The following is a 24,775-nucleotide window of genomic DNA, read 5'->3' on the forward strand; positions in this document are numbered from 1 at the left end:
GCTTGTGGTCAGATTGGAGATTGTTACATTCAACTGTGACTATCAACAACGTCTTGCTTTGGATTAAGCAAGGGAGGTGGAGTATCCTGGCTGCTGTCCGAGCGAAAGAAACCTGAGGCTTGACGCGGGCTTGGTGATCAAAGGTCAAGTGCTCGAGAGGTGGAGTAACTGGAAGCGGGGCGAAAAACCTGAGGCTTGAGGCGGGCTTGGTGATCAAAGCTCAAGCGCTCGTTATTGTACTAAAAAGGGAAGTTTTTAGTGCAATCCTTCCAGGGAGTTTCTGGAAGAAGAGTGGAAGTAGGCGGGTTGGCCGAACCACTTAAAAATCTCTCTTGCATTTACTTACTGTTTTACCTCTCGCTAACTTCTCGATTGCACTGCATATAATCACACCTCTCGAACTAACCCAAACTCGTGCTAACTAAAAGGGGATAACATTTCCGCTGCGCATAGAACTTTGTCTTCACCTCGTGAGGCATTGAACCTAAACATCCTAAGTTCAATACACACGAGAGGTCGAAAAGATTTGCAAAATCTTATACAAGTCTATTCACCCCCCCCCTCTAGACTTGTACCCCATCCCCTTGGGACCAACAGACATGCGTCCACTCAGGCGCAGTCTTCCATAATGGATGTGGCGGGGATACGGGGGAAGTATTCCCGCTACTGGCATTCCCCTGCATAGAAGTTGGACTACCACCCAGTGGTAGCTCTCTTAGGAGAGGGCGGACTCCCAGCTGTGGCATTGTCAATTCTTCGAACCACTCTTCGAGCCATGTCAAGAGGTTCGAGCAGTTGGACCCCCGAGCTTTTAACGCGGTTCCTGGTCAGCGGACCTTGCGCTTTCTGAGTGGCACCGGAGCCGGCTAGAGGCTTAGACTTGGAATGGGTAGCCTGGGCATAAGTCTTCCTGAACATGGGGTTGTTCGATGCCATTAAATGCGTTGGTAGAGGTAGTTTAGTAGTAGAGAGATGAGAGGCAGAGTTGTCCAACTGGGCGTGCCAAAATATGTAAACGCGAAAAACTTGAATTGTATATTTCAAAATTCAAAGTATATCGGTTACAATGAAGTAGTGTGTATCAAACGATAAAGGGTACAATCTCTGTATAGAAATCCTCTAATTCTCTACTAGTAGTATGCCGACTTGAAGTGTGTCGAATTCGGAATATGCCGATTTGGAAGTGGACCGAGTTCAGAGTATGCTGAACTAGAAGTATGCCTTGTTGTGCCAAGTTCGGAGTATGCCGAACTGGAGGCGTGCCGAGTTACGCCGAGTTATGCCGAGTTCTGGGTATGTCGAACTGGAAGTAGACCGAGTTCAAAGTATGCTGAACTAGAGGCGTGCCGAGTTATGCGAGCTATGCCGAGTTGTGCCGAGTTATGCCGAGCTATGCTGGGTTCGGGGTATGCCGAACTGGAAGTAGGCCGAGTTCAGAGTATGCTGAACTGGAAGTATGCCGAGTTCAAAGTATGTTGAACTGGACTTAGGCGGAGTTGGACGTATGCCAAGTTCAAAGTATGTTGAACTGGACTTATGCCGAGTTGGACGTATGCCGAGTTCAAAGTATGTTGAACTGGACTTATGCCGAGTTGGACGTATGCCGAGTTCAAAGTATGTTGAACTGGACTTATGCCGAGTTCAAAGTATGTTGAACTGGACTTATGCCAAGTTGGACGTATACCAAGTTCAAAATATGTTGAACTGGACTTAGGTCGAGTTGGACGTATGTCGAGTTTGGTACTCAAACGGCGTGCTCCTCAGTGCAGATATACTGCAGGCGTGCTCCCGGTGCAAATAATTATAGGTGCTCGGTGCAAATAAATTGCAAGCGAGTCATTCGTGCAAATAAATTGCAGGCGTGTCCTCCCGGTGCAAATAATTGCAGGTGCTCGGTGCAAATAAATTACAAGCGAGTCCTTCGTGCAAATAAATTGCATGCGTGTCCTCCCGGTGCAAATAAATTGCAGGCGTGCTCCTCCCGGTGGGCTGCAGATCTTCAGAGCTTCAAAATCTTCTAATCTTCAATGCCTTTAACCTCCAAAGTGAACCCACTATTTATAGTGGTGGGGGTAGAGAAAATCTAACAAACCCCATCCTTTGAATTTAATTTAATATTTTGAATTAAATTCAAGGAATGTACCTGGACATCATCATGTCCATGTTCATGATTTTATAATTTTGAACCAATTTATAATGTCCACAACTTCTTCAAAATTATATAATCCACATATATTCTTCGTGGGCCAAACCAAGTCCAAGCCCGTCAATTTGAGCAGCCCAATTGATAGTCTGGTCCAACTCAATTAAATATCTTCCTTGAATTCGGGCCAACAGCTCAGCAATAACTACTTTAAATTAATTAACTAGGCCAACCAATTATTTATTAGGCCATTTAATCAACCCAATTAAATAAATATCAGCCTAGTTTAATTAATTAAAGCAATTAATTTAATAATGAATTATCAGTCACGACCCAATAATATTATTTAAATTTTCAGTGCCCATTACAAAGTATTTAATGCTCATTCCGGTTCTGATTCTCATGTGCAAACCAAACACACCCTAAATTATTACTCCGTAGTCCATGACATAATTTGCCAATTTACTGCACCTTAATTGATAAAAATTACTGCAAAACCAAACACACTAGATGTTTGATGCGTATGGTGGTGTGTATGAAATTATATAAAAGATTGAGTAGAAATGTATGAACAATGGAGAGAGGATGGAAGAATCTGGCTTGAGAGCATTTTATTATTTCATAGTGTAGAGAGACTAAGAGAGAGAGTCTAGAGAAGAGAGGAAAGGGTCCCCTCACTTGTGCATGGAGTGGCCTTTATATAGGCTCAAACATTGATCATTTGACCGTGAACCCGAACACCCGACCTTGACCTGACTTAGAGCATGGAACGTACATGGAGGTCAATCTCGAAAAATATTCCCTATCATTCATACACACACACACACACACAAACTATTTTAGCCTTACATTTGTAAAAATTGAACTAATTAAATAAGATTTTAAAAATACGGTGACACTTTCGTAATCATTGTCAGCTTCACTATGCATTTTAGAACACTATATTATACATTATGTGGCAACTAAATATGCATTCATGGATAACTTTAATCGAAAATGTTAAATCCTAAGGTAATAAAAAGTGAACCTCTAAACCAAATCCAATCAAAAAACTAAATCATAAGCTTTAAAATTCAAACTCTAAGTGCAATTCACTTTCACATTTTTGCAAGTGTAAATTTTTAATACTAAATGTGTAATATGTTAATAGTAAATGTTCATTTTGTAACAAGTAAATTTGAAAACCTGAAAAATTTTAAGAAGTGCATATTTTAGCATTATAGATTACATAGTAAAATTAGTGATAATTACAAAAATGTAACTGTGTTTTATTTTAAAAAAAAATTGATCTGATCCGTCCAAATTTTTTAAATGTAAGGCCAAGACTAATTTTTTTTATTTTCTCTTAAGAACTTGTTCTCAATTGATCAAATACATATATATATATATATTAGAAAAATTAAATGAAGAAAAGAAAAGGGTAGTTATAGAGATAGGAGAAATTGTGAAGAGTGTAGGGCAGAGTTAGAAGAAAAAGGAATGGCGTTAGAAGTATGAACGGGCGGAGAGCTAAAAGGGGTTGGTGTGTGTACACTGTTGAACAAAGAAAACTGGATGATGATGTTTTTATGAGGCTGGGGTTTGCTTAGCTTCCCCACCGACAGTGACAATAATTTCTTCAAAATCTTTATACTGTAACTCTCCCCCCCTACCCACTCTGCCCAACCCCGGCCAACCACATGAATGGTCACAACTTGAGTGGGTGCAAAAGCAGAGAGAGACCCTTGGGGCCAGGGGATGCTGGCATGTGGATCAGTGGGGGGACACCCCCCCTTCCCCCAACCAAACCATTTTTAAAAAAAAAAAAAAATCTTTTCTACTATCTCAAATATATATAATTTTAAATTATCGATCAACATGTATAACTCTTATACTCGGTGCTATTCTAAAGTAAATAGTGAAGGCTTATATCGAGTACAAAATTAATATTGTCCCTACACTTTTTAATTTCTAATGTGTATAAGAGATACGGTGTTAATTAGTACAGTTACATTTCCTATGTATATGTGTGTGTTTGTGTGTGTGTGTGAAATTAATTAATATTCGATCCTTACAAAATTTGATATTACAATTGCATTAGCATTTAGTTATATATTGTCTTTAGGGATGACAATTTGCCCTGTGTCCAACATAAACGGGGATGAAGAAGATTTTCGAGGGACAGGGACGGGGATACTCCTTCTCGCCTCGTCCCATCCCCGACCGAATATATATACATATATACACACACACACACCTAGTATTTTAATTTTTGAAACTATGACTTAAATTTTAATTTTTTTATTAAAAATTACAATAATTTAACACTTTGACTAGGAGTTGACTGGGAATAAAAATTTCCGTCCCTATCTAATTCCATGCGGGGACGGGGAGTATACCCTGCCCCACCACGTTGCCATCTCTAGATATTGTCTTAACAATTGGGTTAAAATAAAAAATTTAGAGAATCTCATTGTTTATTCACTTTTCTCTTTTTGGCAAAGAACAAGTTTTTTATAATTTAGGAATGTTGCATGTGATTGACTTTGAGCAAAATTTACAATGGAGTTTACAAATTGTTTATAATGAAAGGCTCCCGGTATGTTTTTCAATCGAATAATGTTGTATACCTTTATAAAAGTATAATTCTTTAATTACTACTTGATGCATCATATTAATATTTAAAATAAAAGAAGTAAAATAATTATTATATAAAAACTGTCTCATTATTTAGTGGTGAAAATGCAACGATAATGATAGGGTAACATTTCCTTTTTCAATTTGGGTAAAAAGAATTTTGTTAAAATAGTGATTAGTGAAAGCACATATAGAATGAAAGAATTATTGTACATTTTTCTCTCTTTATACACATTGATGGCATGACATGTACCAATTGATTTAAAATAATGGATTGTAAAGTTTTTTTTTTCTCTTTCAATAAAATCAATATACGTGGTGTCTAATCTCTCCAGTATGCTTAACATTTTCCTTCTCTTTTTTCTTAAAAGAATAGATTGGAAACAAAAATAAAATAATAAAAACGGAAATCATGAAACCGTTACCCCAATAATTTCTTCAAAAAGTAGAATTCAGAGTTTCTCAAAATGAATTTTAGAGAATTAAAATCTCAAATATTGAACTACCCTAAGGGACTTACGTTTTGGCCCGAGGGAGCATAAAACCTAAGAGTCCCACGCTTTGGCCCGATAGAGCATAAAAGTAGAATTTAGAGTCTCTCAAAATGAATTTTAGAGAATTAAAATCTCAAATATTGATCTTCAAAGTAGGAGAGTGCAAACTTCGATGAAAGTTCGGTTAACTGACTGAACCAAAGAATTTCGCCTAACCGTTTTTTAACCGAAATACTTCGGTTCGGTTAATGGTTAGATGTTTTGTAAAATTTTGATTAATGATTAATTCGTTTCAAAACTATCGGTTAACCAAAATTATATATAAAATGTAAAATCCCTAAAACTAAAATGAAATCCCTATGGACTAAGGATGTTTGGACTTTGGATTTTGAATTGAAGTTATGAATTTATTATTATAGGAAGTTATGGATTTTTATTATTAAAAGTGTTGAAGTAATCAACTTTATTATTGATTTATTCTAGGTATTATTTTAAGTGTTTAAAAATTTAGTTAAAAAATTTCGGTTAATCTGACTGAATGATCAAAAAAATTTCAATTTGGTTAATTCGGTAATACAAAGTTCGATTTGATTAATGGTTAAAACTTTAAAAATTTTAGTTAAAATGGTTCGATTAGCCGAATGCACACCCCTATTTAAAAAAATATGAGGTCATTTAGGTTAAATCTCTAACCCAAAGGGCCCCACGTCCGAGTCCTACAGAGCACGTGGAAAGAGGTAAATTGCACAAGGAATGTACCTACTTTGGGCATAATCTCTATACTATACCACTGCTAAATTTCAAATCTTAGTCTCTTCTCTCAAATACTGTCTACTAAGTTAAACCCCTGCAAGCTAGTTTTCGTTTTTGTCATTATTTATTGTTTACTCCAAAATATTTATTTATAAAAAAAAAAAGGCTTAGAGGAAAAAAGAGGAGTAAAAGCCCATCCCCCACCTCACCTCACTTCACCCCACACCTACCACCCTATACCCAACCTAAGAAGTCCTTATTCCGATGTTGAAACATCTTTGAGTCTCCTGTGTTCTGTTCTTTTCATTTGCTCACTGTTAGACTAGTTAATCTATGGTACTGCATTGTTTGAAATGTAAATAAGGGGCCAGGAGTGAAAGTCACAAGTCAAGCAAAGCAAAGCCTTTAAGAAGAAAACAAACTAGTACCAACTACTTCTCTCAAGAACCCCCCCTCCCCTCCCTTCTTCCTCCATACTTTTTCTTCTTCTCCCTTCTCCCCTCTTCTCTGCCCACTTCTTGAGAAGAACAGAAAAGATGCCCAGACCCGGTCCAAGACCCTATGAGTGTGTGAGGAGAGCTTGGCACAGTGATAGACATCAGCCCATGAGGGGTTCTCTAATTCAAGAAATTTTCAGGTAAACTTTTGCCCCTTTCCCTCCCCCCCCCCCCCCCCCCCAAAAAAAAAGTCTTTTTTTTTTTAATGCTTTCTTGCTGTCTTGGAAAATAAAAATAGGATTGTGAATGAGAGTCATAGCTCTGCAACCAAGAAGAACAAGGAGTGGCAAGAGAAGCTCCCTATTGTTGTGTTGAAGGCTGAGGAAATTATGTACTTCAAAGCTAATTCTGAGGTATATTTGCCCAATGGATTTTGACCAAGTTTTGTTTTTTATTTTTGGGTTTTCCTTTACCCAGTTTTGCAATATGTGTTGTTTGTTTGGTTAGGCTGAGTACATAGATCTCAAAACTCTTTGGGATAGAGTTAATGATGCCATTGACACTATAATCAAAAGAGATGAGAGCACTGAGACTGGAGAGCTTTTACAGCCTTGTATTGAAGGTACCCCTCACCCCCATTTTGGTTTTTGTCCTTTTGAAAATTTGATTCTTGACTTATAATGTGTTTTGTGTTCCATTTTGAAATGTTTTCATGGTTCTCCTGTGACATTTGACTATCTGTCGCCTCTCTGCTGATATTCTGAGTTGATTCCCAGAATGTTTCAAAAGTCTTTAAATTTTGACACTTTCCCTGTATATTACTGCTTTTTAATTTGCTTGAGGAGTTGTGAATTTCTCAATTCATTTCAAATTGGTAGTGTGAGGGGTTTAGAATTGTGAATTTTGATTTTTGTGTGCTTTCTTGTTTGCACCAACTTTTAGCTGCTTTGCACTTGGGCTGCACTCCAAGAAGAACATCGAGGAGCCAACGAAACAATTCCACGGTGTGTTACCTCGGTTCTAGGGAGCCCGAGGCTCCCTCGAGTTCTCCTATTAGCTTACGTGACAAAATTCATGGAAAGCCTAATGGTTATAGTCCATTTGTGCCCACGGATGTTAGGTTTATGACTACCCCGAATGCCATGAACCCCGCTGCTTTCCACTCCTTTGAAACTGACACGAGTAGAGTTCGAAATCATACTAGTAGTAGTGACAAGAGATTTCCTTTCTTACCGGGATGTGTTAGCCAAAGATTGCCTACTTCCCCGAATTCCCATTCTGTTTATCCGTTGTATTTTGGCTCCGAGTTTCACCTTGCAGACGACTCCAGGTGTGACAACAAGAGCCTTCTCGGCCCTCATCAGGTGAAGGATGATGATGCGAGGTGTATTTGGAAAAACGCTTCGTTGCAGAGCTTGGGGGATGCTTGTCACGCTCCTCCAAGAGTTAACCCTCTTGCAGATCCCACACGTGCTCCCGTGAACCAAACGGGAACCGAGTGTGACTTATCCTTGCGGTTGGGGCCCGTAGGGGTTCCATGCACAAGTGGTGTGAACACTTTGTTGCAGCAAGAAAAGCATAATGGTGATCCTGGCATGTCTCGAGATGGAACCAAATTGGGCTATCCGCCCCCACATGTCGACGCAAGCTTCTCCTTCGTTCTGAACAATGGCGGTGTCAATGATCAGTTGGCTCCCGCTTCAAGAAAGGCGAGCTCTCAACCCCAACCCCAACCCCAAGATCCACACCTAGAGGCAATGTTGAAGAAGCAGAAGGTCGTAAGCCATCTCTATGAGGATAGGCAATTTTGTTACCCCCTGAAGCTACCCTTTAACCACTTCGTTGGCAAGATGAGGAATTCTCGTCCCTAAATTAACATTAGCCTTTCATGCTTTAGGCGGGATCCCTCCTAACACTTGAGAAATAGCAGCGGAAGATGATATGCATCTTGTAACCTCTTATCGTTTTGGTTTTTTATTTTTTCTTTTTTCTCGATGAGTAGTTAACATTACATGGTGCAAATCAAGAAGTTGATGTGTATATATTGAACCAGCTCTGAGCTCATGTTGAAGGGAAGTTTTAGTCTTTTAGATATTTTGTTAATGCTGGAATGACAGTAAAACTTGGATAATCTAGTACCACTTGATATGGTCTAGGAAACTTCATATAATGTCCCTAATCATTGTTGGCATGAAAGAAGTGTTAGTGGGCTTCCACTATTTATGTGCACAGAATTGAAGGTCCTACCATGCCTAGATTCTTTTGGGAACACTCAATACTATACACAGCATCTCACACAACTGAAATTAGTAGCATCTATCATATATGCCCTTCATATAACTGTTGAGAAAGTTTTTTTTTTTTTTTTGAAAGAGCTGTTGAGAAAGTTTAAGATTAAATTAAAGTGAAAAAGTGTTGCTAGGTTAAGGATTCAAACTTAATTATGATCAAATCTTTGTTTTTTTGTAGATAAAAATATCTAAGTATTTATATAACAATGAGTCAAGTCAATCATTCTGGGATAGAACTGATATATGATAAAAAACAAAAAGCAGGTTCTGTTCATCCTCTTGCTAGGGTTCTTTTTAGATATTATAATTATCAATCCAAGCATATATACATCAACCTTTACCATGAATTTCACTACAAAAATCTTATACAGTTACAAATGTTTTCAAACAAACGGATTAACACCCTAGCCTTCCCATGGAGAAGCACAGCTCACATTTTAGCACTGTTGCAAAAAATCCCTTGCCTAGGCCGCCTAGGTGCTAGGCGCCCCTAGACCGAGGTGAATTGTTCTTTAGGTGTTTGCCTAGGTGGCTGACAGCCTAGCACCTAGTTAATTCGAGCAAGTCGACCTTGTTAATTTTTTCATTAATTTATTATTTTTTAAATTTATATATATATATATATGACATACACCCACACACATGTATTATTGTTTTGTTTTTATAGGTCGCCGCCCAGGTACTTACCTAGGCCCTGCCTAGACCGCTTAGGCGCTAGGCGCTAGTCTACCGCCCGACTAGCGCCTAGCGCTTACTGCAACCATGCATTTTAGACTCCTGTTAGCACCCTCATCTTATGAAATCAGTTCTTTCTTAGAACCGGGTAGCCAGCCCTTTCTTGCCACGCATCGGTCTCTAATGATCTTCTGTTGGATCATATCACTACAGGCCTTCCCATGGAGAAGCCGAATGTTTGCAGCAGCTCACACTTTAGACTCTTATCAGCACCTTCATCTTATGAACTCGGTTCTTTCTTAGCACCAAGTAGCCATTTCCTACTACGGATCAATCTCTAATGATCTTCTGCAAAACTGATGTGAGATCGTCCTTTTTAAATCTTAACACAGTAAAGAAAAGATGCTATAATAAATGCAGTCCCAACTTTAATTAATTTAACCGGTCCTTGCAGACAAGTGTGTTAACCAAGCATATGTATGTAAGAAGCACAGAAGGGTAAATGGCACAATGAAAGAGTTGTAAGGAAGACTGAGGAGGCATTAAAGAGTTCAGAGTTGTGTTAAGTGATATAAGGCAATGGAATGGTCCCAAAATTTGAGCAGATAATAATTGTGGTAGTTATGAATGTGGGGAAGGAAATTTGGATAGGGGTTAGTTTGTGAGGCCTGAGGGGGGGGCACAGGGCCTGGTTATTGCCAAGTGAGGGAACAGGGAAGAAGTGTCTTCACAAAGTGTGATAACTCAATAGGGTGAGTGGGGCACCCCCCCCAAGATACCAGTTTTGGATACCAAAGTTTATTTGAGTGCTGGAAATGATATGATGTTGTATTGAGCACTCTCTGACTTTAATTTTCCCACCTTGCATGAGTGGTTGCCATGGCTTTTTTGCAGGCTTTGGGGGGGGGGGGGTAGGGGTACCCATACCCCTACCCCTACCCCCCATCTGCTCAACTCTTCAGTCCATCAGACAATATCTGAATCCTGAAGACACAAATCTGACATCCTTGATTTAGTGCTTCTGCAGTTCTGCACTTATTTTAAATTTTCTCAACTTCCCACCAAAACCCAACACCACCCCCTATTATCAACACTCCCAAGAATTTTTTGGGTGTGTGGATTTAACATTCTATCAATGATTCCTATGAAGTAAGAATTCAAATTATATTATTTGATAGGAAATAATATAATTATTGAAAAAGGGAAGGAAAGAAGAGATATAATAATCATTAAGGGCAAATATGTCATTTCTATTCCTTTTTCCTTCACTTTGTATGGTTGAATTGCAATTCATAGGGTAGGGCTATGAATTGCAATTCAATGAATTGAGGAAATTACAATTCCCTCCAAACAAACAGTGTAGTTTCTCCTATCACTGAATTACATTGGCATTGAATTCCAATTTATGCAAACCAAACACCACTAATTCTTATGGACCAACTTTAATAGTAGAGTTGTTTCTCTGCCCTACTTGGTAATTCATATAATGTTTCTTGCAAATGTTGTTTGTGTTCCAATTGAAGTTCTGGCTGGCATGGAATTCACAATCACATTCTGCAATATCGACAAGGACAATTTATTGATACTCACTAGATAATTGTTGTATTGAATTGAATGTTCTCTATTATTACAAGCAATTGTCGGGCACCTTTTGCAATAACGACAAGGACTATATATTGATACTCACTAGATAGTTGTTGTGTTGAATTGAATGTTCTCTATTATTACAAAAACGACTGTCGAGGGCTGCAAGGGTTGTGAGACTATCGTTTAATACTTCTTGACGTGACTTGACTAATTCATGGATACTATATTTTGGAATTTCTTCGATTGGTTGAGATATGCTGCGAAGAATTGACAATTAGTAGTGGGAAACAAGCTTTTTAAATCACACATTGTTTGTCTTTTTGCATGGACAAGTACGTTTTGGGGTGGACTTGGTCCAACCCAATGATATGGTGGTGAAGATAGTGGCTCTAAAGCTTGAGCTCATCACCAGGCTGCTTCAATGAGCACCCTTGGTCGATAATATTATTACCCCAACCGTTAAGTTTGCAGGTAAATGTTAAGTCAATTTAATACTAGAATTTCTACCACTGGCATCCTCAAGTAAGATGGTATATATAAATAGATACAAACATATATTCACATATACTAAAGTACATGTAACTATATATATCTTGTATCACTGATTCCTACTCAAGTAGGAAGAGTTAGGTTTCATTTGACTCCGGTATCATATCAGGTTCAAGGTTATGAATTAAGCAACGAGTATTAAAATAATTCTTGATTAGTTAAACCCCAATATAACTATCTGGTGGTAATAATGTTATCGGGATAGTAATTATCAGTACAATGAGCAAAGAGAAACAGACAAGTAGTATGGCTGATAGTTCTGAGTACAACACGCGTGCAGCGTCCCGGCCGGTGTCCCTCTTACCCTGCGGAGCAGCCTTACCCCTCATGCGTGCCACTTTGGTTTTGCCCTACCTTGGACTCATAAGGGGATCGGAACGGCAATAACTCCCGACTAGTTGTGCCCTTCGAATCGCATCGCTCCCCTTCATAGTCAAGTCCAAGACTAGAGACAAGCTCTCCAAACTTAACCGGGTTAGCATTCTTAACTCATCCAGACCTTAGCATCTAAGGTAGAACAACCCTTAATGTTATTGTCGTCCCCTACCCATATAGGGGGCTAACCAGTTGACACGTTCATTCATTGGGTCTAACACGATCACGTAAAATAGGGCGTGACAATTATCTCATTAAGGAGTAGTTACTGAGAGCCAACACACTTATATAAAGGAGAGTGCCGCAATTATTAGAAGACCATTATACTTATAGTATAAGTGTTATGTTTTGTAGCTATTGACCAGTATAAAAGCCATACCCCTATGATAGGTGGGGGACACACAGACAAACTTGTAATCAGAACTATCAGCCATACTATTTGTTTGTTTCTCATTGTTCATTGTACTGACTACCCTGGTAACATTATTACCGTCGCTATCGAATACCGTAAATCAAGCTACCCAAAAAATGCAATGTAGCTCTATAGCATAGGACATGACAACACTTGTTGAATGAACAATAATTGATTCAATGTGGGAAATTAATCAACATTTGAAGACAAAAATTGATACTTCTTCATTCGTACAAGCAGCATTACATTATGAATTACAAACAGACTAAAGATATGCCATGTCCTGCATACATATGCAGCTGGAAACTGTGATTCTAATGTAGTAATGCATGGTTTGTTCATGGTACACACATACATACATGTATCATAGGTAGAATGATACTATATGCTCTAGTTAGCAGTTTAGCACTATCGTTATGGACAGAAGAAATGGAATATATTTGAAGAAAATGTTTGATATGTTGTGTGATGGTGATTAGGGTGCTTACATGTAGGACCCAATACAACAATTTGTAAGACAAGAGATGTGATCCCACCATCCATTGTTTTCATCAAAGCTTGGGTCCTTTTCTCTCCTTCACACTAACACATTTATTTTGTGAACAATTCTAGCAGTCCTCCATTTGAAGGTGTACTTGTACAATTTTCTTTTCTTTTCTTTTTTTTTTTTTTTTAAAAGGAAAATGAAAGGTTTACTCCTTAAGGTATATTGATATAGATGCACTCCTTAAGGTATATTGATATAGATGCACACGCATATTTTACAAACAAATGCACACACATATGTACTATAGTGCACACAAGCCACACTTATACATTGAACTGTACACACTCTAATATTACATTGTGCACACGTTCACATTGAGACGCACGCAAACACATCAGGCAACACCACCACTAGCAAGGAAAACAACGATAAAAAACCTCAGTTGATTCATATACCTAACAAGTGCACAAACACATCATTAGATGCAAACTACACCACAAACAAATGCAAATGTATATGAACTATAGTGCACACACGCCAAGTTTGCAATCACACGCACATCACATGAATACAAAGTGCACACTAGGCCACGACAATGTGCACACATACGACGAAAATCTAGCTACGGAGACCACAGTGCACACCAATACATTGCCCATGAAAATTATACATAGATTAATCACAAATATAGATAATATTTTACTCAAAAAATAGACAATTAAAGAACAAAAAAAATCAACTTGAGTCAACGGAAAAAAAATACGCAAAAGAAAGAAAAACTCAAAGCAAGATGGATAAAGAAACCCACATGAAAAAAGAGAGTATATCGAGGAAACCAAAATTTACCATAAAATCAACTCCTAAAATCAAGCATAACATCCTCATATAAACATCTCAACCTTCACAACACAAACCAAAATTACCGAAGCACTCATATGTAAATAAAAAAAAAGTAAATAAATATGAAAAAATCACAGGCATACACGTATCTAATGTTGCAAAAATTGTGCCTAAGCTCCAACTATGCCGCCTAGTCGGTCAATTAGCTATTATTTTTTTAATGGGTTATTTCGCTCAAAACGGTGTTGTTTGGAGTTTGGAATTGATTATTTTCTCTATGATTCTATGAATTGATTTGGAAGCTTGGAACTAAGTTGATTCTTTGTGAGTTGTAACTTTGTAGAATTGTGTTTTGATTCTTTAAGTCTTTATATAATTTAAGATGTTTTAGGTTAATATTTAATATTTTAGTATTAATTATTAAAGTATTAAATAGTTTATAACTATCAAGTCTAGAAAAATTTTAAAAAAATAGGCACCTAGAGATTTTTTCAACACTGCACCTCCTCAAGATAGAGTATCTAGATTTATCCACTGTCCTCATGTGGAAGATAATTGCCATATATATATATATATATATATATATATATATATATATATATAAATTTAAGACTAAAATTATCATTTTCTCTTTTATTTTCTTTCATTATTTTAATACAAGTAATGAGGAAGTAATGAAAAAGAACAAAGAAATAAGCTACACAAATCCGGGAATTGAAGGGCAATGCCCACAATATTAGCAATGAGTAACTAGCCTATACGCCCTTTGGAGGGTTCTCAAAAACTTAATGACCCATATAAGAGGCAAATTATACCGTATACCACATACGTAAACGACGTCGTTTTGAGCATTGTAAATTAACAGTCCCTTTTTTTGGAAATCACGTTTCTCGTTTCAGTCGGTCTATGTATTTATGTTAATATTCTGTGTATTCTAGGTAATCGTTCTGTGTATTCCAAGCAATCATTCTGTGTATTCTAGGCAACCGTTCTGTGTATTCATGTTAGTAACACATGTTGTGATGTGTTTGTGCATTCAAATATTTAGAAGGATGAGTTCTGTGTATTTTGTGTCAATATTTTGTGTATTCATGTTATTAATACAGGTTGTGATGTGTTTGTGCATTCGAATGTTAGGAGGATGAGTTCTGTGTATTTTGTGTCAATATTCTGTGTATTCTGGACAAACATTCTGTGTATTCTAGGCAAACGTTCTGTGTATTCTAACATCGAAACGACGTCGTTTTGGATCAGGGTGCACATTGCTATGTGCACCGTGGTCCACGATATAACTATTGCATATAAGAGCGGTCATGATGAGTTGATACCTAATTTGCACCAACATTTGATTTTTTTAATTTCTCTCTTTAAAAAATGTTCATAAGAATTTACTTAAGGGTGTCCATTATATTAAATAAACTACATTCTTATGTAATAACTTAAAGAAATAAATTATGCTAGAAAGTAGAAAATAAAGAAAGATATTTTTGAGTGTGAGAGTAGCAGTAATGAAATAAGGATTTTTATTTTGTTTGCGTTTTGGTACACAACTAAACGTGATGAAAATTGAGGTAACATAAGAACATAACTTACTGTCAATGTATATATAATCCTCCCTTGGATGAGAAGTTGACGAAAGCTTTTAATATGAGGGACATAAATATTTATTAGTGGGCTTGGCAATTATATTCCTTTTGGTCATCATGCATGGCTACTCCTTTTCATATTGACAGATATGACTGCCATGACTTCCCCACCTATACTCTCCTCTCTGATACATCCATGTTATGGTCTGATACTGAAATATGATGAGTAATAAATAGGTGCCCCCACACAATACAACACCAAACTCGATAGCTTCATCTGTCTTTACTGGTTTGTTACTTTTTTATCTATTTTTGTTTGTACGACTTAATAGATCCTCAACTTGTTGAAGCACAAAGAATTAATATGATTTCTACTGAGACTCGATCTCATGACCTCCTCTCATTTGATAGAGTTACTATATGCCACTTGACCACAAGATTATTGACAAAATAATTATATAGAATATATTTAATGTGAATAATTTTTTTGAAAAAAATAATTAATATGTTTGGTGTTACTCTGGTGTTATTAGGAAAGTTATTCCAAACATTTAGGTGACGTTTGGTTGAGAACTTTGTACCATACTATAGAATTTGATACTCATTATACCAGGGGCGGATTCAAAAATCTTTGCCGGTGGGAGTGAAAGATTAAAAACTAATGAGATATTTTTTAAAATAATACTTAGAGCCGAACCATCAATATTGTGACTAGGGATGAAAAATTAAAATACATCAAAATGAGAAAAAAAAATATTCAAAAAAAAAATATGAAATATAATTAATTAGATAAATAGTTCGAATAGAAAACACATTAAAAATCACTCATATCACTATTAATATTAAGAAACAAGAAAAAAACACAATGTTATAAATAAAAAATCTAATTAGAATTATAAATTCACTCATCCTTTGGTCAAACCCTTAAGATTTAGAGAGAAACCCTCTTACCATCTAATATAAGCTAACTCATCATTTAGTCAAATAATTTATGTAAATTTAAAAATTTATAAGTTAACTATGTATATACAAGGGACCTATATATACAATATATATATATATATATATATATATATATATATATATATATAAAGGGGATGGGGGCAACTGCGCCAAGTACTGCCCCATTATGGATCCACCAATGTATTATACCATGTTTGTTTGTCTACTTTTGCTATCATATTATTAGATCAAATCATTTAGTAATCATAAAACCTATTACAAGCTAAGTTTCTTCCCTACTTTTGAAAAATAGAATAAAAAATAAGGAAGATAAAAAGGAAAAAAAAAATAGAAAGATCATTGTGTATGCATTTAATATGGAACTTTTATATTATATATATATATATATATATATATATATATATATATATATACTTGCATTCATATATACTTTGAATTACCTATTTAAATAAACAAATTTGATATTCAATTACCTTTGTATGAACTTATCCTATATAATTTTGCATTGATATACTTTGAAATACTTATTTAAATATAAACATGGGCATTAGCCCATTCGCGCAATGCGCTTATAAAACTAGTATGTGTGCATGCATATATGTATGTGTGTGTGTGTGTGTATATATATATATATATATATATATATATATATATATATATATATATATATATATATATATACGCGTAGTATTATATTTGTATATATTTATTTATTTTTATTTTAATTATTTATTTTAATTCCAATTACTATTACTACCAAATAAAAACATTTTTTTCTACTTAGACTCATTATAATTTCCATGTATTTAATTTGATTCTAATTCTGATTCTAATGTTTGAACCAAATACCCCTTGTTTGTTTAAACTTCCTTAGCCCTTGAAATCAATTACTTATATTTTCCTCAACTATGCAATATTTGGTGAAATCTAGACATTTATCTCAAGCATTCAATAACTTAAATCTGTCCACACAGACTAATGGGAAGGTAAACTGATTTGATCATGATATATACAAAGTAATTTTAGTTTATTCTTAGGATAGAATAACTATAATAAGTGTTGCAATAATTCTTTTATGTACACACATCAATATATACAAACTTTGGATGTTTTGCATGCATTGAGCTACAAGCGAGAGGGCGTAGAAACAGCCGATGAAGAAAAAGGCGACGAACTTAGTGACGAAAATGGCGACGATAACATGCAGGTGAGATTAAACTCTATCTGCAGCCTCTGATGCAGAGAGAAATACGAAACTGCTTCCTTCTTCTCCTCTTCTTCAAGCTCTTCCAGAGGTATGGCCGCTAGGAACCTCACAATGAACTCTCTGCAACATTCCTTCCCGCTACATATTATCTTTTCGTCGTCGTCTTCGTCGTCGCCGTTTTCTTTCCGGACCATTAGCGACGAATCGTCGAATCTCAATACGAACGCCTTTTCGCACCCCTCGAAGAGCCTCTCCCCCAACGTGTCGATGATGTAGTAAGCGTCGCGGTCGATTTTCAGGACGAAGAAGTGATCGTTCCAGCTGATAATGTAAACTCTGGGGAGATCGTTATTGGCGACGATTTTTTGCCATATTTCGTCGAATGACATCGCGCCCGACAGCGACGCGAATTTCTCGGGATTGAAGAAGCCGACGAAGGAGCTGTCGCGCGTGATGGCGACGCGGCGGACGCCGGCGTGGAGGACGGTTTCGAGGTCGAAGTGTTTGTTGGGGAAATCGTTGAGGTAGGAAGCGTCGTCGCAGAGGTTTCGCCACTCCGAGGAGCCTTGTACGATGAGGTCGTCGAATTCCGGCCTCGTCGGAGTGGCGTCGGCGTTGGAGTGGAGCCAGTGGGAGATGACGGCCACGAGCGCCGTGCAGGCGCTCTCTCCGGCTGCCTTGTCGGAGCGCTGGTCGAAGGTGGCGAAGAACACGTCGGATTTCAGCTTCGTTTCGCCGTCTCGGCTGACCAGCTCCTTCGATTCCCATGCGCCGATGGTTTCTTCATCGGATGGCTCAGAATATTCTCCTATTTTATCCTGTAAATAAAAAACAGGAAAAAAATGCAAAAATAAGTAAATTATAATAATATTTAGAATTAATTTCATTTTTGATATTAAATTTATAGGTTACACTCCATTTTAATATTTTTTATTATTTTTGATCTATATCAATAAAATAACTTAAATTTTGTTAAATAAAAGGGGATTTCGATCTTCAATTATAGATTCTTTCAAAAAAAAAAAAACATAGTTGGGTCATCCCACTTTGTATTAAAAAAAAAAGATCAAAATGCTTTTCTATCTATTTATCAATATTTTAAAGATTTTGTTGATGTAGAACCAAAAATGATCATGTCACAATAATACTAAAAACAAATGAGATATTCTGATAAAAAAAAAACTACAAATGGATTGTCACATATAAATCTAGGACAAAAATGAAATTAATTCTAATATTTGTTAAGTAATTTAAATTATATTATATTTTAACGCACCTGATTTGAATTCGGAAAGACTGGGTCAACAATGTTTCCAAAGTTCCAACTACGAGTCTTCTTAATCAACGGCTCATCTTTACTTTGAACCGGTCGTACACTCATACGATGTCGTTTCCACGAGAACCACCCCGCGGCCTTCTTGTCCTGGTCAAGCTCAGCCCATGACGAGTTGGACCGTGTCGCCAAACTCGTCCCTGGTTCATTCAACTCCATTTGTTTTTCATTCGTCCGATTTATCGACTCTATCGAGTCGGGCACAATTCTTGCTAAGACTGGAGAATCTCTTATCTCTGCAATGGTAAAATTGACCTGAAAATAAAATGCCAAATTCTTAGAATATTTACACATACATCCAATATTTGACTAAGCAGAAAGTGTATATATTTTTTTGGAAAAATAAAAATTAAAAATATATGTGGTTGTCAAATGCTATCTTTAATAATTTGAAGTTGACGACGAAAAATCAATTTTTTTCCCATTAATCATTGCAATAATAAGGTTGTGAACATGAAAGGAATTGGTCAGCTCGCGGTTCTTAATTAATAGTCCTAAAAAATATTTCAACAAGGTTTGACCAACATGCATGTTTTAGTTATTTAATAACTCAATTGAAAGATTTTGAAATATACCCCCACAATCCTCCTATCAAAATTCATCATTATTTTTAATATCATTTTACACTATCGTGATTGATAATTAATTTATAAAAGAGATTTAATTTAAGAAAAAAAAATTCTCGCGACTAATTAGGCAGGAAAATTCCAACGGGCTTCATAGTATTTTGCAAAAGAGTTCCATAATTTTATAGTTATTCAATCGAAACAAGACATATATATCATTTAATTTATCAAATAAAAATAATAATGTTATTCACGCCAAAAAAATTTCCTCATAATAATATAATTGACATTATTTTATTGTTTAATTTACTCTGTTTTTTTCTCTTAAGATTGGTAGTTAGCTAATTCATGGGAGTCAAGATAGAATTTAGAAAAGGGAAAAAAATTGAAAATAAGGAGGGGTAAGAAATATTAAAAAAAAAAAAAAAGTGGTACGGAATTTTTATTTAAAAAATTATAGAAAGTTATAAACTTACAATAAGGGAGGCTTCTTTGAAACCTCCGGCGGCGCGTAAAATCACGGGGATTTCCCATTCAATATCAGACACCATTCTCGCCGCCACTTCCGACACATTGACCGAACCTTTTCCGATCGCCACCAATTTGGCCTCCGACTTTCCCTATTTTGATCACGCAAAACAACATAAATCCCCCCAAACAGATTAAGAAAACAAAGAGGAATTAATATCTAAAATTAATTAAGAAAACAGAAAATTAAACCTACCAGTAAAACGTGGAAGGAGATGCGCCAAGGTCCGAATTGACGGCGGCCATGGCCGGAAACCGCCGCCAAGCAACACGTGTTCTCGAACTCATCATCGTCCCATGTCACGCCCTCTTGCCCTTCCCCCAACATTTTCACTCGAGACAAATCTTCGCGACAACGTTGTTTCGACGACACGAGGTGATGGAGCCCAAACTTACGCGGTTCGCCTTTCCACTTAACCTTGAGGGCTAAACAGCTCGCATGCGTCTTCCGTTCAAAAATATTTTCAATACCTTCAAGTCTGAACCGCGTCAACTTCACATGAAACTTCCTGGTGGCCTGCGGCAGCGACGAGGGCGGCCACGGCGACCATTTAGTCATCTTCACCACCATGAATTGATCGAGGTTTATGTGTTTTTTTTTGGTGCGTTGATAAAGGGAATTGAATGAAATTGATTCCTTAGTAAGCAATGTAATGTAGCGAGAAGATAAATACTAGGAGGAGGCTTTCAAATGTTAGTTTCCCCGAAACAGCTAAGGGACGAACCTTGACAACTAAGTTTTGTTCGATGAGAATATTCCTACGTGGAGGCTAATAAAAAGGAGACATGTTGTTCAGGGGAGCACGTGGCGGATTAGGATTGGAGGTGTTTGGGGGTTGAGTGGGGAGCGGGTGTAGGGGATTGGTTCGAGAAGGGGGATAAGAGTCATTGAACAAATCGGAGAGGGACACGTCAACACGGAGGCAAAGAATTTCAACACGTGAGGGACGCGTACAGTAGTCGCAACCGCATGCGCAAGATAGATACGGTTCGCGGGAGCGACCGCCGACCGGGCTTGCGTAACGCAAAGTTGAGAAATTCTGCCCAAAAGAAAAACAAAAAAAAAAAAAACAACAAAACAAAACACAAAACAAAAAAGAAGTTTTTAACAATAAAAATTAGTCCGAAATATAGAATCTTTTTTTATTTGTTTTTTTTGTTTATTTTATAACATCCAAGGGAGGGGAGACCGAACACCCCAAAATAGAAAACTAAAAGATCCTAATTCCTAACTCTCAGCATGACCCCTCCTATGGGGCATACCAACTTGATCATCTATAACGTAGTATCAAATATCAATCCTTCGTTATACATTTGAGTCTCATTAGGTTGCCACTACTAAAGAAATAACATATAACGTAACGTCGCATATATGACATCGATTTTTTGAAAAACTAACGTCAAAACAACAAATAAAATGATAATTTTTAATATATATATATAACACCGATTTTCTTAAAAAATCAACGTCGTATATCCAAAATAAAAAATTAAAAAAATTACTGGTATAATATATGACGTCGATTATATTAATAACCGACGTCATATATAATAATTTGTTTTTTTATTTTTTTTTTTAAATTTTCATATACGACATCGATTAGTGACTAAATCGACGTCGTATCAAAAAATATTTTAAAAAATTATTATTTGCGACGTTTGTTATTTATAATAATTTTATTTTTGTTTTAGTATACGACGTCTTAGTGACTTAACCATATTATATTTTGTAATAATATCTCTATTAGTAGAGTTATTATATTTGTCTTAGATTGTTTGAGGAGTTAATTGTTAATTAATTATTATAGATAGAATAAGGGTGAAATTAAATAAGCTATCAAATTGTACGTGAAATTATAACATACTTATATAATTAAAAAAATTATAATTAGATTCTTAAATAATTTAAAATTATACTATTAAATCAAATTCTCCCGGTTTCTATTGGCATGGGGATTACTCCATTCAAGAAAATTAAAATTTTAAATAAAATAAATAATTTTAGATATACATATTATTTTGTCAAATTTGAAGGTTTTTTTTTTTTTTTTTTTTGGTTTAATGCATATAATAATTTATACTGTAAAAGAATTAAATGAAAAAGGTTGCAAACAAAATGATGAGATTGGTTATTATGAATGAAATTCAAAAAATTTGTATTTACCCACTTACATCATTGTTCAAATTTATTAAATATATATAGTTGAACTCACTATTAAACAAAGAAATTTTTAAATCTTATTATATCAACCCTTAATCATCATGACTCTGTCCAAACCACCTATCTACACTTATATACACTTATAATAAGAGCCAATAATGTTAGACCCCTAACTGGAACTAAAAAAATGTTTGTATAATAGTCTGCTATAACATATTGTACTTTGTGTTCTTCTTATTGTGCAACCTCCAATTAAATTCATAATATATCCTAATCTTTTATAACTTTACCAAATATTTCCGTTAAATATAACGGAAGTTTAACATTAAATTCTTTAGACAATTTGTTTCTTTATTGCAATTTTCAAACAAATTGGCAATATTCTATAATACAATTTTGTATAGATTCCTAACTTAAAATTAGAATATTGAAGTCTTAATAAGATCTTGTAATACAATTTTGTATAGATTCATAACTAAGCCATTATTCTACCCAAAACAACAGTATATAATTAAACCCCTCCCCTTCTCACGGGTATTCACCCAAAACTAAACCTAACATATTCTGCAACACATCATCTACTTGACATTCTATAGATATGATTGTCAAAATATTATCATGCTAATTCTATTATCTGTATTTGTACTCATAATGATTACAGTTTTTTAAAAAAAAAATCAATGATGGTATACTCATTAATTAGTATAACTTCAATATCGTATCGTTATGCTAATTATATTGGAAAGCATGAGAAAAAGTATATGCTCATCGTACTTAGGACGAAACAGTAAGTAAATAGTAAAATTTTTCTCCTTTTATTATTATTATTATTATTATTATTATTATTATTATATTTTTATCATTATTAGTATTATTATTATTATGAAGATACTCTCATTCACCGCCAACATCATTGTAAATGCTATATCTAAATGCAAGGAACTCGGGTTCAATCAATAGTGTTTGATAATGACATTGGAATGTATGATATCACTTTACAAACCAACAAATGGTACATCATCTCAAACGTCATTGTCAAACTTGTCCGGACGAACTATAAAGTACTTGGATCACAAATACAATTACACATGGATTATAAATGGTCGGACCGGTGTCCAAACAAAGTGGCAATGATGACACGCCATTTGCTCTCATATAAGTGGTTTATTTGTTTCTACTTATTTTAGTTGCAATTTAGCTATTTACAATTTCGTTATGTTTTATTAAAATATATAAGCATCGAGACTATTTCTTTGATTTTTATTAATTTAACATTTTTTCTCTCTCGTTATTATGACTACTTTAAGAAATTAAAGAACACTAATTTAAAAATATGCATTGGGCATTGGTTTAATCGCGCAACGCGCGTGTGATAACTAGTACAACTATAAAGGAGAAATAATAATTAAGGAGAAATAGTATTTAGCAAGGTCATTTTGGTAATTTTATAGGATTTTTTTAAAAAAAAATTATAGCTAAGTGGCATATTTTTGCTGATTTTTATACATTTTCTAAAATTAGGAATGAAGTTGTTTGACGAAAGCATTTTGTAGGAGAAAGATGGCTATGAAAATCATATACTCCGTAAAAACTTTGTTAAGCTGAATTAAGGTTTATGCATTTTTCTGTTAATTAGTTAACAATTTGTGTTAGGATAGACTAAAAATGATGGATTAATTGCATACCTTCAATAACATAGGGACTTAAAACAACTCTTCTTAGTTCAGTTCATTACTTCTCATGTGTGGTTTGCATGTTATTATACGTACAGGCCAAAACATGTTAAATTCAATTACAAAAACATGTTAAAACCATCCAAAATAATTCACGAATATCCTTATCGGGCTATCCTTGTTTAACATGTTTTTTTTTTTTTTTTAATACTATCAAGTAGTAACTGCGGGATTGAAAAAAATTCAATTACAAACATGATGTTAAAACCATTTAAAATAATTCACGAACACCCTTATCGGACTATCATTGTCTAACATGTTACATTTTTTTAAAAAAGATGCAAAAAAATATGTGTGTATATATACATATATAATTCAAGCTAAGTGTGACATAATTCAAAATGGACTGTATTATATGTAGAAGTGTTGGTGGAATAGTTACACCATGTGATTTTGTTAATTCCAATTTAATGGCAAAGACAAAAATAAAATGAAATTAAAATATGATGGAACCCAAATGCTTGTCAGAAAGCTAACATGGTAGGAGAAATGGGCATGTAATGTTTCACATATAGCTGGCAGATGAACATTCCCAAGTTCTTTGGTTCACCCATCCTATCTCTTCCCTTCAATTAATTCCACTTTATTTATTTATTTATTTATTTGTCTGTTTTGTTTTTATCTGTGTATTAAAAAAATATATATGAAAGAACTGCATGTAGGGCACATTTGATTTGAATTTTAATAAATAAATAAATTCATGCACTCAGAATGAAATGAACAAAATCCCATGAATTTAGAAAAAAGATCCATAAACTACTGAACTAAAAATGAAAATGCAAATGTAATTAAATCATTGAATTAAATATATATATAATTGATTCATCTGACATGTAAAATAATGCAATCAAACCAAAATGAAATGTTCTTTCGGTGATGTATTTAACGCGCTTTGTCTGATTGCATTTTTATTTGTCAATAAAAAAATTCACAAAAAATACATATAGTTTGGATTAATTAAAATCAAACATTTTTAAAGTTTAAGATTAAAAAAAAATTGAAGATAAAAAAGTGAAAGTGTCAGCATAATCAAATAACC

The 24,775-nt window shown here is 35.1% G+C and overlaps 2 protein-coding genes across 2 annotated transcripts; one reads left to right on the plus strand and one right to left on the minus strand.

Moving 5' to 3' along the window:
* Positions 1 to 6,361: 6,361 nt before the first annotated feature.
* LOC116006104 lies at positions 6,362 to 8,669 on the plus strand. Its single transcript, XM_031246381.1, has 4 exons — positions 6,362 to 6,643; positions 6,742 to 6,856; positions 6,951 to 7,065; positions 7,386 to 8,669. The coding sequence occupies exons 1-4, from the start codon at positions 6,543 to 6,545 to the stop codon at positions 8,312 to 8,314; spliced, it is 1,260 nt and encodes a 419-aa protein (XP_031102241.1). The 5' UTR covers positions 6,362 to 6,542; the 3' UTR covers positions 8,315 to 8,669.
* An 8,515-nt stretch (positions 8,670 to 17,184) lies between these two features.
* On the minus strand, positions 17,185 to 20,504 carry LOC116007491. The gene is made up of 4 exons (XM_031248189.1): positions 20,039 to 20,504; positions 19,791 to 19,934; positions 18,692 to 19,003; positions 17,185 to 18,233 (listed from the first exon to the last, which is right to left on the minus strand). The coding sequence occupies exons 1-4, from the start codon at positions 20,411 to 20,413 to the stop codon at positions 17,334 to 17,336; spliced, it is 1,731 nt and encodes a 576-aa protein (XP_031104049.1). The 5' UTR covers positions 20,414 to 20,504; the 3' UTR covers positions 17,185 to 17,333.
* Between the last annotated feature and the right edge of the window lie 4,271 nt (positions 20,505 to 24,775).

This window comes from Ipomoea triloba, chromosome 15 (genome assembly GCF_003576645.1).
Source record: "Ipomoea triloba cultivar NCNSP0323 chromosome 15, ASM357664v1".
In the NCBI taxonomy this organism is placed as follows: domain Eukaryota; kingdom Viridiplantae; phylum Streptophyta; class Magnoliopsida; order Solanales; family Convolvulaceae; genus Ipomoea; species Ipomoea triloba.

What these genes read in the sequence shown, in the direction of transcription:
- LOC116007491 (XM_031248189.1), bottom strand. Translation starts at nt 20,413, where the DNA reads ATGGTGGTGAAGATGACTAAATGGTCGCCGTGGCCGCCCTCGTCGCTG. An exon ending in TCTCCTTCCACGTTTTACTG is followed by an intron (nt 19,935 to 20,038) that starts GTAGGTTTAATT and finishes TGATCAAAATAG; the next exon opens with GGAAAGTCGGAGGCCAAATT. An exon ending in TCTTTCCGAATTCAAATCAG is followed by an intron (nt 18,234 to 18,691) that starts GTGCGTTAAAAT and finishes TTTTATTTACAG; the next exon opens with GATAAAATAGGAGAATATTC.
- LOC116006104 (XM_031246381.1), top strand. Translation starts at nt 6,543, where the DNA reads ATGCCCAGACCCGGTCCAAGACCCTATGAGTGTGTGAGGAGAGCTTGG. An exon ending in ACTTCAAAGCTAATTCTGAG is followed by an intron (nt 6,857 to 6,950) that starts GTATATTTGCCC and finishes TTGTTTGGTTAG; the next exon opens with GCTGAGTACATAGATCTCAA. An exon ending in TTTACAGCCTTGTATTGAAG is followed by an intron (nt 7,066 to 7,385) that starts GTACCCCTCACC and finishes ACCAACTTTTAG; the next exon opens with CTGCTTTGCACTTGGGCTGC.